The sequence below is a fragment of the Quercus suber genome, unplaced genomic scaffold (assembly GCF_002906115.3).
Source record: "Quercus suber isolate HL8 unplaced genomic scaffold, Cork oak 2.0 scaffold_426, whole genome shotgun sequence".
Taxonomy (NCBI): Eukaryota; Viridiplantae; Streptophyta; class Magnoliopsida; order Fagales; family Fagaceae; genus Quercus; species Quercus suber.
Genome location: NW_027069877.1, coordinates 36615 through 51273, shown reverse-complemented (window position 1 = coordinate 51273; position 14659 = coordinate 36615). Strand labels below are relative to the sequence as shown.

The window sequence follows — 14659 nt, the reverse complement described above, 5'->3', positions numbered from 1 at the left end:
AGGAACCTGGGCTCGGAAATTATCCTCTGTTTCGGCTACTCCCATATTGTAACCCTGCTGCTCAGCGGCATCTCTCCTCCTCTCAGCCTCGGCTATGGCCTTCTCAGCCTGATCTCTGAACTTTTGGGCTTCCTCCAGTTGTTTTTGTAAGGCTAGCACCTGTTCCTTAGAGGATGTCAACCGGGCGTTGGCGTCATGTAAGAGCCGCCCCTGTTCCTCGGCCTGTGTTTGGAACCCCTCTAGGGCGAATCAGCTTTTTTCCGAGCTTCCTCTTCGGCTGATAGCTTCTTCTTTAGCTGCGCAATGTTTTGCTCGGAAGCATTCAGAGTGCGTACAGCCGATATCCTTTTCTTCTTCTCATCGTCAATTTGGTCGTAATAGGATTTGGCTATCTCTTCCAATCTAAAGGTGGCTTGTACGGCCTAGAGAAAAAGAGAGTTAAAAATATGTAACAGTAAGAAATATATCTATGCGTACAATAACAGTCGATTAAAAAGAATAGGGCAACAATCATAATACCGTACCATGCCCAAGTATCTCTTAGTATTTTGAAAGACCTCGTCCTTCTTAATCGCCCTCAGCTCATTCATATCCTTGGGAAGAAGAAGTGTTTCTTCTAACGCTGAGGCAACTCGGCACCCAAGCCCGCCGTTGAAGTTCCTAATTGAAGCATCCTCTTTTATGGGCTTTTTGTCGAGCGTAGGAGTGGGGAGCCAAACCTCGGGATCCGAGGACTGGGTGGTTGTTTTATCCACCCCTCGCTGGGTTCCGTGACCTGTTTTCTGCTGCTTAGCAGCTCTTCGGTCTTCATCTTCGCTGGTAGTAGAGTCCGCCCAGCGCCCATCACTTCTTTCCCTTCGACTCTCTTCTTCTCTTCGGGTCACTGGGCTCATTTAGCGTCGATTGGGATGGCTGGGGAGGTGGAGGTGGAAGAGACGGAGATTGGACCTGAACTTGCTTCTCCACTACCCCACCAGGCTGACCCTCAATTACTTCTTTCAAGCTCCTCTGACTTCTCCTCTGGATGACCATCTTTCTAGAAGTCGCTTCAGGAGACTGGGGACGATCAAAAACTTCGAGTTCGTCGGCAGAATCGGGCAACTCCACAAATCCTCCAAGAATTTCCGCTTCTTCTTCTTCTTCTTCTTCTTCTTCCTCTTCTCCTTCTTCTTCTTCTGTGGTTTCTTTTTCTTTGTCTTCTTCTCCCACTTTTTGGGGAGTGGAGCGTGATGACGAAGTTCCTATAGAAAGATTAGCCTCCGGCAAAGGTTCCGTAAAGGGTTCACCTTCAGGAATAGGTTCGCCCTCAGGAACGACGAATCCCTCAAAGAGTACACTAACACGGCGGAGCCGAGGATCCTCTGCCTTTATTACGTACTTGGGAGCCTGAAAGGCTGTGGACGATGCAGGCGTATACTTGAGTATTAGGTGTGCGGCTCGTAGTTGGCCGTCAGAGGGATTCACAATACCTCGGACCGCAGAATTCTATCTAGGCTCTCCCTGTTGATCAACCTGAGACGACGCCTAGTTGCGCGCTTGTCTGCAGAGTAGTTAAAACATAAAATTCCATTAGAAATGAAAACTGCGCCATAAAAAAATAATAAATAAATAAATAAAATATATATATATATATAAATATAAATAAATAAATTAAATTAATTAAAAATTAATTTGACTTATCGAGGACGTATATCCTGGGAACTCCACCTGGTTGTCCTTCTTCAGTTGGGCAAGGCGAACCATCGTGCCATTCCCCGGAAAGAATAAGGAAGTCGTCTTTAAAACCCTTGTTCGAGGTAGGGAGGCACTGAATTAGTCTTACCGCAGGGTACCTAGACTTGAGGTAGTACCCCTGACCCCTCAAATGATTGAGGCTGTATACCCAATTCACATCATGGTGTGTTAGACCTAGGTTGTATAAGGCGTTTAAAGCCTCTATACTCCCAAGCACCCTGAACATATTCGGGGCGCACTGTGTGGGAGATAACGTGAAAAACCTAAGGTAATCTCTTGTCAAATTACCCATTGGGATAGTCATCCCCCTTCAACAAACGCCACCATGGGAATGACTACCTCCCCCGTTTTTCTATTGCGCCGCCAGACTTGGGAGGAAGCGTATCTCATACCCACTGTCGAGGGAATCTTGTACTTAGCCCTAAATGATTCCATTTGCTCCTCGGAATCGACTAGATACTTAAATCTACCCATCTTCTAGCAATAAAAAGAAATTTTTTGATACAGAAAATGAAAAAGTAGAGAGAGTTAAAGAAACTTACAGGTGTGGAAAATAAGCTCCTCGGACGGACTCTTGGTATTTATGAGAGTGTAGAATAATGAGAGAAAGACAGATTCAATGAATACGTGCTGAGAGATAGAGTAATATGTAACTGAAGAAAGTTTGATTTGAAAGGCACTTTACAAGGGCACAGAAAAAAGAAGCGGGAAAAGCCCCGCCCATAAATGCAAAGGAACCCCCACCGTTAGATTTGCATCAGGTCGTTGAACGTGTGGGACAGCAGGCAGTTACCATTTAATGATGGCGTGCCCATGACGCCGAAGCGTCAGGAACGCGCCTTGGGCAAACAAAAAGACATTCTGAAAGTGGGGAAACCTACGAATTAAATGGGGGCTGGATATCAACTTTTTTCCAGATGGCAACAAAACGAGATTTTAGCTATTGTGGGGCCTGTTACCTAAAAAAGGTATAGTAGCCCTCAGAATTGGGCCCAGGGCCCAAAGGCCCGATCCGAGGATACGCGTATGTCCGAGGACAGCCTAAAGAAGTTTTATTCACGTTAAATAGGTGATATGAAAGGTATAAACAGGTGTTATATACGGTGGTATAGCACACGTCCGAGGACGCCAAAGTCCGAGGTGAAGGTAACCTTCGTACTGACTGAAAGATTCTGCCAGGTTGTAGCTGAATTGGAAGTTGGATATAGCTTAAAGAGGCGTCGGAGAAGGTAGAAAATATCTTCTAAAGTCTATCACCTCCTCATTAAATGCTGTCCACCTAACACTCTGGCCGCATTAATGTGGAGGTGATACCTGAATAGTAACTAAGCAGCTTTATGACCACTAAGCTGAAGGTTCCGGTAGGGACTAGATGGGACAGAAAGGAGCTCCCAGGATAAGAACTACACGTGTACAAAGGAAACAAGAGGAGAAACGAAGTATATAAGGTAGAAACGAAGAAAACAGAAAGGACTTCTGACCAGAAAAAGAAAAAGGAAAAAGAGAGAGAAAGAAAGACCAATTGAAAGAGGGCCGAGGAGAGTTTTTCCTCATAGAGCGAATCAATAGTATCCCTTGTTACTTGACAAGTAGAACCCTTCCTGAAAAACAGTACTAGTTCTTGAGCCCATACTCTATAAATTTATTGTTTGGGCTTATTGGGCTGAAAACCCAACACTCAATTCAAATTGAGTCCTTACACGCATAATAAACACGTTTTCTTTTTCTTTTTCATTTTCAATTATGCAGAAGATATTCTTAGGAAATGCCTTTTTCTACGCGGTCATTTATTTTTGGACAAGAATCATTAATTTAAGGCATATACATATATATGATGGATATTTTACGTCATGGCATGCGTCAGCTAGATCACAAGAGGCTCTGTCTGCAGTTGCCAGGTGGGGGCTAATCAGTTTCGATTAATTAGTAAATTTTCAAATTGAAGTCCAACGTCTAGCACAATATAAATACGTTGAATTCTGGGGCATGGCATGTGTTTGAGAGCGTTTGGGTGTGGCGTTTGCGTTTTGCGTTTTCTGTTTTTTTTTTTTTTTTTTTTTTTGGTTTTCAAGAGTTTCAGGTGTAGTGCGGCTACTGTTCAATGAACAGTAGCCGCATTATTTGACTTTCGACTAATGAACAGTGCACCGAGTACTGTTTACGGGTCCCACAATTCTCAAATTTTATCAACTTTTTCATTAAAAATTGGTCCCACAGTATTATTCACACATTTAAATATTATTTTGTTACAGTATTTTCAGTTTTCATAACAATATCTGCTATAACTATGTGGTAAAACTTGCTATAACTATGTGGTAAAACTTGCTTTCTTGAGGGAGAAATTATGTTTGCCCAATATTTAGTCTGCATAGTCATACTGTCCATATGAGTTGAGGAATTAAGCTTTGCAAATGCTCATTTTGTTCGTCGACAACCTTCCATGCATGGTAGATGGTGAAATGATAACCCTCGTAACGTGGCTAGGTATCCTTCCACCGCAGTTAATTATAAGTGGGAGAAATATAATATTCATATGTTAACCGCTTGTCAACTTTAATGCTATTACATTGTTATCTTTTTCTTTTGCTAATCAAATTTAAAAAAGAGAGAAATAGCTGAGGACTTATTGTTAGGACTATGTTAGAACTCAAGGCTCAAGCCAACTCAATATGAAGCGAAAAAGACTGAAAAACAGAGTTTTTGGCCTAAAGACTATTGTTCGGCAGTTAGTTCAGAAAATCGAGGCCTCAGATCAACAATATATTCTTGGGCACCCAAGGAGCCAATCAGTATTGGTGGCTTAGATGGGTTGCAAATTAGCACTTCACCCTCCTTGGGATTGGAGACATGTTCCAGCTGATTGCCTTGAGTTGAAGCTCAAATTAAGGTAATTCAAGTGTTAGGAATATAATTGGGTTCAATCTGTGGTGGCTTCAGGATTTTTTTTAGGAGGATCAATAAAAAGATAAATGTTAGATGAAAAAATGAATCTTTGTTATCTATGGTGTTTCTTTATTACAAATTTGTCCATAATATTAACAAGAAAATAAAATATAAACTATTAGTTCATTTGGCATATAGTTTCATAATATAATGATTATATTAATTATTATTGTTAAGATGAAATCCTGGAAATCATTCATTATTTTCTAATACAATAAACATATTAATTATTATCGCTAAGTGAATTTTAATTATCATTGCTCAAAATTCTCTTATCTTTGAGAAATGATATATCTACAACATTTTTACAACAAATCCTAAGTGGCAGGTATTACTGGTTGTTATTGTTAGGACAAAAAAGTAATCTTAGTGTTAGTTTCAAATTTGAACCAATAACAACTAACCACTTGTGATTTGTTGTAAAAATGTTGTAAAATTATTGTAAACATAACATCTCTCTTTATCTTTTAGTTTGTTTTAGCTCTTTACAAAATTCATGTATTTAACAATTCAACTCAACTTTGACAACTTTGTTCTTTGTAATTGTATTAAGTGTGTTTGGGTCTTGATTATAAGCCAACTTATTACCCTACTAAAGATAAAGACCAACTTTGTAATTTACCCTAAAAAAAAATCATCAATATCTACATTTAGTCATATAACCTTTATAATTGGTAATATGATTTATTTAAATCATACTAGTAGATGGTCTTATGAATTGCAACGCACTGAGGGAGGATGAGATTCCTCCAAAAGAATTTTTTTTTTTTTTTTTTCATATATATATTTAATCATTTCACCTAGATCTGTCTTTTATAAAAGATTCAACATCTGAGGACTGGAATCACTGGATGATGGCATAACTCACAGCACTTCATCATATTCATCTCATATAAATTAACATTTAAAAAAAATTACATTATATACACGAAGATAAACTGTCTATGGATTAATAATATTGTATTTGTCATGCAAAGGTATTAAGGTATGCAGCATGGCAGCACTCCTATCTCTGTTATGGGACTCAACTGAGACAAACTAAAATCAGAATTCTGAACTTCATTATTGCAAGGTCAAGAGAAAACTCAGCAAGAGAAGTGAGTTTCCAGACAGTGAACGGTGCCTGTAAGTGGAAAATTCAAAGAGTCTGTGCTCTCTATAGCAAATTTTTTTCTATGCAAGAATTCCCTCACTCCAAATGCAGCTCTATAACAGCTCCATAAGCCATGCACTCCCATCATCTTCTCTAAGAAATTAAAAGAATTTCACAATAAACTCTGACATTTCAAATAATATTTTTACCTTCTATGAATGTTTCATGTGAAAAAGTAAACAAGTGGAAAGGTACAAAGAACATACAGATCTGATTTTTACTTTCAATGTATAGGTTAAATGGCTTGTATGAAGCTACTTCACAAAGTTTACAGACTGTGTGCATGAAAATATAAACCTTTTAACCTTTTTTTTTTTTTTTTTTTTTTGGGTGTACGTATAAGTGTGACTTACATGGCGATCTTGGTTTATCTATTTGCAGGAGAATGCCGCTTTTTCTGGATTGCATTTGACATTATGCGTAGCCTATTTGTTATCTCTGTGAATGATGGCCTGCCTTCAGGATGGGGACACCAGCACTCTTCCATTAACTTTCTCCACTCAGGATCACAACGTTTTGGAATTAGAGGCCTGAGCGTGTTACTTACAATTCCTCCTACATACAAAGTTCACAACACCACAAAAATGATCATCCAAATTTTAACATAGCCATACTAAAAGTATAGAATGATTGACAGTAAAGATAGTGGCAGAATATTAACAAATTAGGCATTTCAAGAAATATGACCTCGAAACATATACATTTATTTACCCAGAAAAATCAAATATTTAGAGATATAAGCTAGCTGTCAATCATATTTAAACGTCAAAAGGAAAGCTAAAACAATATTTATTTGATTTCCTAAAGTAACTAAAAACAATGTTGAACCAAGATTTTGAAATTCTGCTCAAGAGAACCATGCCACAATATGTATTCAAATAACTTTTGTAAATGACCAGCACCAAGAGAGGGACTAGGGTTCTGTATATAGGAATAACTTTGAATGAGTAGGGTAAAACTCAAGTCATGGTTCTGCCAAAGCAGGATACTGTGCGGGCAGACGGAAGGTCGGGGAAGAGAAACTACCGTCCTAACATTTGACATTATTGCATGAAGTGACCATTCTCAAAAAGCTGAACCTGCAAACTCGTGCTTGATAGTATGAGATTTACACCATTGCACTAGATGGTGGCCCATAGGAAGAACTAATGAACTTTATGTCAAAAACATTGTTAATTGGTAATAGTCATCAGGAGGAAATTAATGTACTTTAATTGGACTACAGCGTTTAAGTGGGTTCCACAAGAGGTGGGTGGCACCGAAAATTTCTAGGAGAACCTTTATGCAAGTGACACACCTTAAGAGTTGTGCTTCTACCCTGCATATATGGGTCTCCATAAAAGGCCACTGAAATTCATCATAAATGTTACTCCAAATGATCACCGTCAACAACACCCTTGTGATCATAAGTTGAAAAATAACAACATAGTTGTGAACATATTTCAATAAATCAGTAACCACCTCTTTGCCCATTAAAAGAATAATTGAAGTTAACTCAACAAATTAAAACAATGGTACGCCGTATGCACTATGAAACTCATAGTAGGTTGAATACAGCTCTATTGAGATGGTATAAAAATAAAACAGAAAAAAAAAATGCACATTAATTACTGCAATAGGTCTGAACTTACCTATGATAGCACCACAATGCATGTTAGCATATGGTTCCTCACCGGTCAGAATCTCCCACATTGCAATACCAAATGAGAAAACATCAACCTGTCAAAGAAAGGAATTCAAAAGATCTTGTTATTACATTGTTTGGGACATAATTTGTTCTGATTCAGCAGATAAACTCAATAATGGAAGATACTAGGTTTTATCCCAAGTTCATATACCTTCTCAGAGACCCGGCTGCTGCTGCCATTTAATAATTCTGGTGCCATCCATGGAAGGGTTCCTCGAACACCACCAGAGACAAGTGTATTGCGTTTTATTCTTGACAACCCAAAATCTCCAACCTGCAAAGCAGGTCACAACCATGGGTAAGTTGTACAATGCTTCCGTATATCATAAAATGCATTTCTAAAAAGTCAGTGAACTAAAATCATGCAGGAAAAACAAATTACTGAACACCTCATATACCACAAAAAAGTTAGTAATTATGAGTGGATGAAAACAACTACAGAAGACAACTGGGTTAATCAAAATGTTGTTCCACTATTAAATACCTTGCAAATGGGTCTTTTAGGATCCCTCAAATTGACAAGCAAATTGTCACACTTTAAATCAAAATGGACAATATTTTTCAAATGTAAATACTCCATGCCAAAAGCTGCATCCATTGCAATCATAAGCCTTTTTCGACGATCGAGCACCCTGCAGGAAGGATTCTAAGGATCCAAAAAACTATTTAGAGGGTGAAAGGGTTGAAAAATGTATGAATCCACTCACCTATCCTTCCTTATTAGTACATTCCTCAATGATCCATTTACCATATATTCAGTTATGGTCGCCAATGTTCCACCAGGACCATCGGGAACAACCCCATAGAATGCTACAACATTTGGATGGTGAAGCGTTGACAGTATCTGTGCCTCTCGCCAGAAGTCTTTAATCTGAACAAACAGGTGGAGTTGAAATTTTCATCCATAAAAATTCAGAAACCCAAATTTTATAGTGTAGAAAATATATATTTGAACTAAGTGGTGCTATATATCCTTCAAGTCATGGAGACACTAATTCCATGCAGAATCCTTTTTTTCTTTAGGTTGGAAACTTCTGTACATTGTGAGAAATTAAACGAAAATTATACCAGTCGCTCCTGCTCTGATGTTTTGCCTGAAAAGCAACTCTTTTTGATTCTCTTAATAGCAACATCTGTTCCCCTCCACTTTCCATGATATACAGTTCCAAATGTACCAGATCCTAACTCTTGCAGTTCTTCAAGGTCAGCATTCTTGATAGTCTGATATCAACAAATGAAGCATTCAGTTAAACTCACTCCAAATATACTTTTTTTGCTAAAAAAAAGGTAGAAAAGTGGCAAGAAGAAGAAGAAAGAACAATAGAAACATGAGAAGGGAGTGAATCTTAGAATACAAGGTTGTTACTTTCAGATTACATGTGGGTTTTGGTAAATCTGAATTTGCTTTTACCTATCATGACCAATGAAAACCTTATATAGTGAAGAAAACTAAGAAAATATTTCTAAAATATGTAATCATAATTTTTTCCTTGCAATACTATTTCCTTTCTAAGAAGACAATATCTTAAAGGCGCATAGTTAGGCGAGAAAAAAGATAAAATAATGAAGAAACAAATGAAACCATCATTACTTGGCTCTCATAATAATTCATGAGCATTTCATTCTCTTAGGACTTTGAGAAAGACAGCTATTTATTAGATGCCATTATTTTTCTTACAAATACAGACTTTCAACTTTCAATTTTCTTTGCAAGGAGATACCAATCACTACGAATCAGATGGTCATGAGTTCAATTCTAAATCCATGGAGCCCATGCATTGTGCACCATATGTATAGTTGTATGCTGAATCATGGCATAGCTTGCTTAAAAATCCATAGCAAAATAGAAAATCTGGGGGGAAGTGGTTGTCTCATGGTAATTCATTAACCATAGACTGATATTAACAAATGTACGGGTCATGCCCATAAGAGAGCAGTTTCATTTCAAAACAAATTTAACATGCCAATATTATTTTTACTCTCATTCTGTGTACTGGATCACTTCCAATACTGAGCAAAATACTAGCTTTTCCCAAATACCCAACCCTTCATAAGAAAAGGACATTTTCTAACCAATTGGACCAGGTGTCCAGGCATAGAATCAAAAGAAATCCAGCTATCAAGATGGGAAAGGGGACCAATATCATATCGTGCATAAATCCATAAGATAGCAGTTTCGAACCTGCAAACCATAGATGCCCGCTTCCATTTCAGCTATTGCAGCATCACTGATTGAATCATACGTATCTCTGCCATCAACTCTCACACTCTGTGAATACAAGGTGGAAGCTCAAATAGACCACCAAACACATTTTCATAAAACATTAACTCCAGTTCCATAGGAAATATGTTTACCTCACATTCAGATTCTGGAGTGGAATTCTCTGTTTCTGTTTTCCTAGGGGATAGCAAATCATCACTATCCTCATCTTCTATACATGGGACAATTTTTGGGCACAAGGGGATGCCAGGAGATGTACAATCGGTTACATCTTCAACAATAACCATTTGTTCCAGTACCTTATTGTCAGGATGACCATCTGATTCCTGTGATTGGACACAGATAAAATCTCCAATCTTCAATTCCTCATAAGATTGTGTGCTAAATCCTATCAGTTCAACTTTCTGTACAGGGGTCTCTCTACTCAAAACAGTGCTTGTGGTTGAGTTCTGAAATAAGGCAGACATGGGAGTGTAATTCATATGAAACCATAATTTTGGATATAAATACATTTCTGCAAAGGGAGATATACTTACAGAGCTTGGTACCATGGATTCTTGGTCAAGCAATTCCTCAAGTGCAAGAGGTAGTATTCCAGGGTACCAATCAGAAACTACTTGACTACTAAATGTCTCAGTTGTAGCACACTTCTTATCCTCATCAGGTCTTTGGCTCTTGATTAAAATTTTAGGAGCAGTTGCATCCAATTGGTAAACACAGGGGCATTCGCTCATGCTATCTGCAGACCTTTCTGAAGGAATGATTGTTGGAACAGAAATCCCTTCTCTGAGGCTTTGTAGCTCTTCTGAGAATAGACAAACACTGGGGAGACAGTTAAGGTCTGGTAAATTCTTAAGCTCAATGACATTATCATGAGATGTAACTTCAACATTTCCTTCAAATTGTTGTTGGTTTTGATCAGAAGAAGGGGTAATCCCATCTGTCCAGCTGAAAATTTCTTGACCCAGTTCAAAATTTTCCTTGAAATCTTTAGGCGCCTTGAAAGTAGGCTTATTCTCATATTCATCTATTTGGTGTTCATCGTGAATTCTCTCTTTGCATTGTATTGGCAATTCCTGTGTGTAATTTAACATTGCAAATGTAGGTGATTTTTCTCTCCCAGTAGGGAAGTTGCAGTTGGACCTCTCATCATGCTCTTGCAACTGTGAGTCAGAGAATGCGTGCATTAATTTGCAATGAGAACCATCTGTATCATTAGGCCCTGACCATAAGCTCATTGGATCATCAGCATTAGGGGCAATCTTTTCTGAATGGTATGCCCTTTCCTTAATCATTTGTCTCTCATATGATGGAGAATGCACGTCTTTACTGGGGATACAGTAGTGAAAGTGTCTGTCATTGAGTTTGTTAGCCTGGTTAGTTTCAACCAAATATTTGTAATGATGATGATAATTCATCAATGGAGTCCCATGAGGAAGATTATGGTGATAACCCATGGCATCAACATAATAGGGATTGTCACAGGGTAGTTTTTCCATAACAAATGGATTGATGCCTTGATGGCCATTAGCACAAGGTTGATCCAAATAAATTTGCCCATTATAATTCTTAGGATCTCTGTTCTGAACTGGAGATATAGGAGGCGATTGATTGAAGGAATTTCTTGGTATCTGAAGTGTAGTTAAAAACTGAGAAGCAGGGTTTGAGAACATTCCTGCCTTATTAGGACTACAATCCTTAGTCTCCAAAGCATATCCAGATGTAGGAGAGTCTCTATGAAAAGTTGGACTATAATCTGAGGTGTTTCCTAACTGGCTGTTCTGGCTCTGGCCACTAGAGCTCTTCCTTTGGGGGTCCACCATGCCATTAACAGCAACAACATACTGATAATCAACATCGCTTGGCTGGGCAGCCCTTCCTTGCATAGAACTTGGGCTCCCAGATTCATTTAAAGATATAAGAAACATCCGGAGTCTTTGAGAACCCTCAATTCTTTCCTGCTCTTGATATTCCTCTAACATATGATGAAGATCCTCATCTGAACAAACAGATATAAGTGCATCAAGATCCTCACCAGGAAGCTGGTATTTGATAGTGTGAGGTTGGTTACAAATTGCATAAGTCTTGGTCATGAGTTCCTCCCAAGTGATGCTCTTCCTGATGGATACAATCCGGGTCTCCCCCCCCACATATCTAAGCTTACTGTCGGTTGGCCTTGGTAATATTCTTCCCCCAAAGCTGCATAGAAACTTCATCTTTCCAGAGAAAGAGCCTTCTGAAAATCCTGGCCCATAAGGATAGTGTGACTGATGGGACCCCACTACATAGTGGGGTGGAGCAATTGGTCCTGTAGTGCCTCGATCGGGATTACTCTCATCAGAAAACTTACCTGGTACTTGCCCATTTGCACCATATTCCCAATAAACTCTGTTTATACTATCAGCATAAGCCTTTTTCTCCACCTCAGCCCCATATCTTGTCCCTGGGACAAACGCTGTGAACTCAGAATCACAATCAGAATCAATTCTTTGTAGCTCAACAATGCCATTGAGATCCTCATAAAATGGCTGATGGTTCTGATTAAAATTAAAACCCACTCTCTTTGGCTGATGTGGTAGTCTCCTCATAGCAGCACGATCCTGCAGAAACTCAGTTGAAAATTCCTCACCTGTCTGCACACAGATATTATGTATTTTTCTCTCTGCAGCAGTTCTAAAACTTGATGGAAATTGTTGGGTATCTTTGTGGAACTGTTGGCCTGAAGAACTAGGAGCCTCACTAGTCATGGTCTTGGTAGAACTCCCTCTTCTTTTTTTATAGCTTCATATTAACATTCTCTGGTCTTTTATGCCTTACCTATGCCATACAATCTGTTCATTTGTACAAACTCAACCTTGAAACTAACCAATGGAATTATCAACAACACCTATAGCTTCAAAGGCTTACTTTCCCTATAAACTTTAACCAAGAATAGTGATAATATAAGATACTGTACAATTTCTTTAAAGTGTCATGTACATCATCTCCCACTCTTCAAAATTAGATCCACATTCAATGCCTCTCCCTATAGCTTCAAAACTTTATATACGACGTAATGAAACAGTCTTCAACAAATATTCCCTTACAAGCAACAAAATGAAACAATTTCAAACAAACATTCCACCGTATTTCGCATATTTACTCCATCATAAATAAACTGGAAGCAAAACTCATGGCTCTCACGGACACACATTTTTTGCACAACAAACACATCAGAGGGGATTTTGCCTTAATTCCACAAAGGAACTTACAAACTCAACTGTGCAAGAAATAGCATAACATCAATTATCAACATCATATATGAAGCAATGAATAAAAATAAATAAATAAAAACCATACAAAGAAAAAAAATGTATAGAGAAAAGAAAAAGAGGAGGGTATGTGAGAATTGAAATTAAAAATCTGGTTCTGATGTTTCAATAAATAAATAAATAAAAAATACCCAGATTGATAAAATTGAATTAAACATCAAAGAGAAGGAATGGTAAGAAGGAACCTGGGAAAATGGTGCACGTGTACAAACTACATAGAATGGAATTAAGCTCCAAAGGTTGTTGGATTGGATTTGGATTTGGATTTGGATTGAAGTCTGTACATTATTAATTTAATTTATTATTTAAAAAGAAAAACCAAAAATAGAAAATGGTGAGTTTGGGTTTGAGAGAGAGAGAGAGAGAGAGAAGAAGAGGCCGTTGCATAAGGGTCGGGAGTTCAAAGGAGGGGGTGTGAGACAACGACATTGTTCGCTTAAAATAACGCGGCAGGCATATCAATTCTCAAGCCAAGGGAACACGAACAACAATGGCTTTAGATTCGAGGGCCTAACTGTCAACTAACGTATGATAACTGTTTCTGTCTCTATCTTAAATATTCTTTTTAAAGTTTCTTGGTCTCGATTGGCCCATGAAAGTTTTTTGGGTCATGGTTGCCTCATTCTAATCAATATTTCATGTCATGGGTCTACGGCCCATATTCCCATTTCTCTTTGGCTATGTAATTTAGACATTTTCTTTTTCACTTTTTCATTATTATTATTATTGAGTTTGGACAGTATCTGTCCGTTTCTAATCATTTTATTTTTTATGATTAAAATAATACAATAATCAATTTTTGGTATAGACAATGATTAAACTTTAAATATTTTTTTCAACTATCAGAGACTTTACCAATTAAGCTAACTGGAATCTACTTCTTTAAACTAATTATTTAAATATATGTTTGTTAAAAGGAATCTTTTTTTTTTTTTTCAGTAATGCTACAACCACAGATTATTTTACAACATTTTTAAAACTATTAATGTGACAAATTTTTACTGATTACCATCTAGGCCCACTGTTGATATTACTTTTTTACTTGCTAATAATCATTCAACACATCAGTAGCTTATAAAAAAAGTTGTAAAATAGTTTATAACTCTAGTATTTTCCTTTCTTCTTCCGTTTTTTTTTCCCCCCACACAAGAGACCTACAATAGATTCTAGTTCTACCTATGTTAGGATTTAGGAAGAGAAGTTTAGTGGAAGGGTAACAACGTTAGAGCACCCAAAAAAAAAATCTATATTCACATCTGGCTTAAAGTGGTAAGTTGCAATATATGCAATACTTTCTTTTTCCCAAATTTTGGTCACCTATTTCATTTTGGAATACCCAAAAATGTAATTCTCTTTGAAAAGTTGATAAATAAAATTCTCATCTTACTCCTTACTTAATTTAAAAGTCAATACCACCTTTTTTTAGAGTTTAATTTATCAGGCACAATTTTGGATACTTGTACCTTTTAAATAAAAAACAATTCATGAAATGATCTTCCGTTAAAAAGTTACATATTCTAAATAGGACCAATAATTTAGGACATAGAGGGTATCATTTTCAAGTGACCCTACTAGTAACACCATTTTTGTTACATACCAATCAAAATATC

General features: G+C 37.6%; 1 protein-coding gene across 4 annotated transcripts; it reads right to left on the bottom strand.

Annotated features, from left to right (window-relative positions):
- Positions 1 to 5529: 5529 nt before the first annotated feature.
- On the bottom strand, positions 5530 to 13560 carry LOC112029638 (uncharacterized). Of its 4 annotated transcripts, XM_065761724.1 has the most exons (12): positions 13235 to 13560; positions 12930 to 12997; positions 10275 to 12819; positions 9873 to 10187; positions 9700 to 9786; positions 8586 to 8738; positions 8225 to 8388; positions 8002 to 8149; positions 7669 to 7791; positions 7462 to 7549; positions 6184 to 6385; positions 5530 to 5923 (listed from the first exon to the last, which is right to left on the bottom strand). In XM_065761724.1, exons 3-11 carry the CDS (start codon positions 12483 to 12485, stop codon positions 6198 to 6200), a joined length of 3477 nt encoding a protein of 1158 aa, XP_065617796.1. In that variant the 5' UTR covers positions 12486 to 12819; positions 12930 to 12997; positions 13235 to 13560; the 3' UTR covers positions 5530 to 5923; positions 6184 to 6197. The 4 variants fall into 4 exon arrangements, with proteins under 4 accessions (XP_065617796.1, XP_065617795.1, XP_065617797.1 ...); XM_065761723.1 differs by having other exon boundaries at positions 12930 to 13560; XM_065761725.1 differs by lacking the exon at positions 12930 to 12997.
- Positions 13561 to 14659: the final 1099 nt, after the last annotated feature.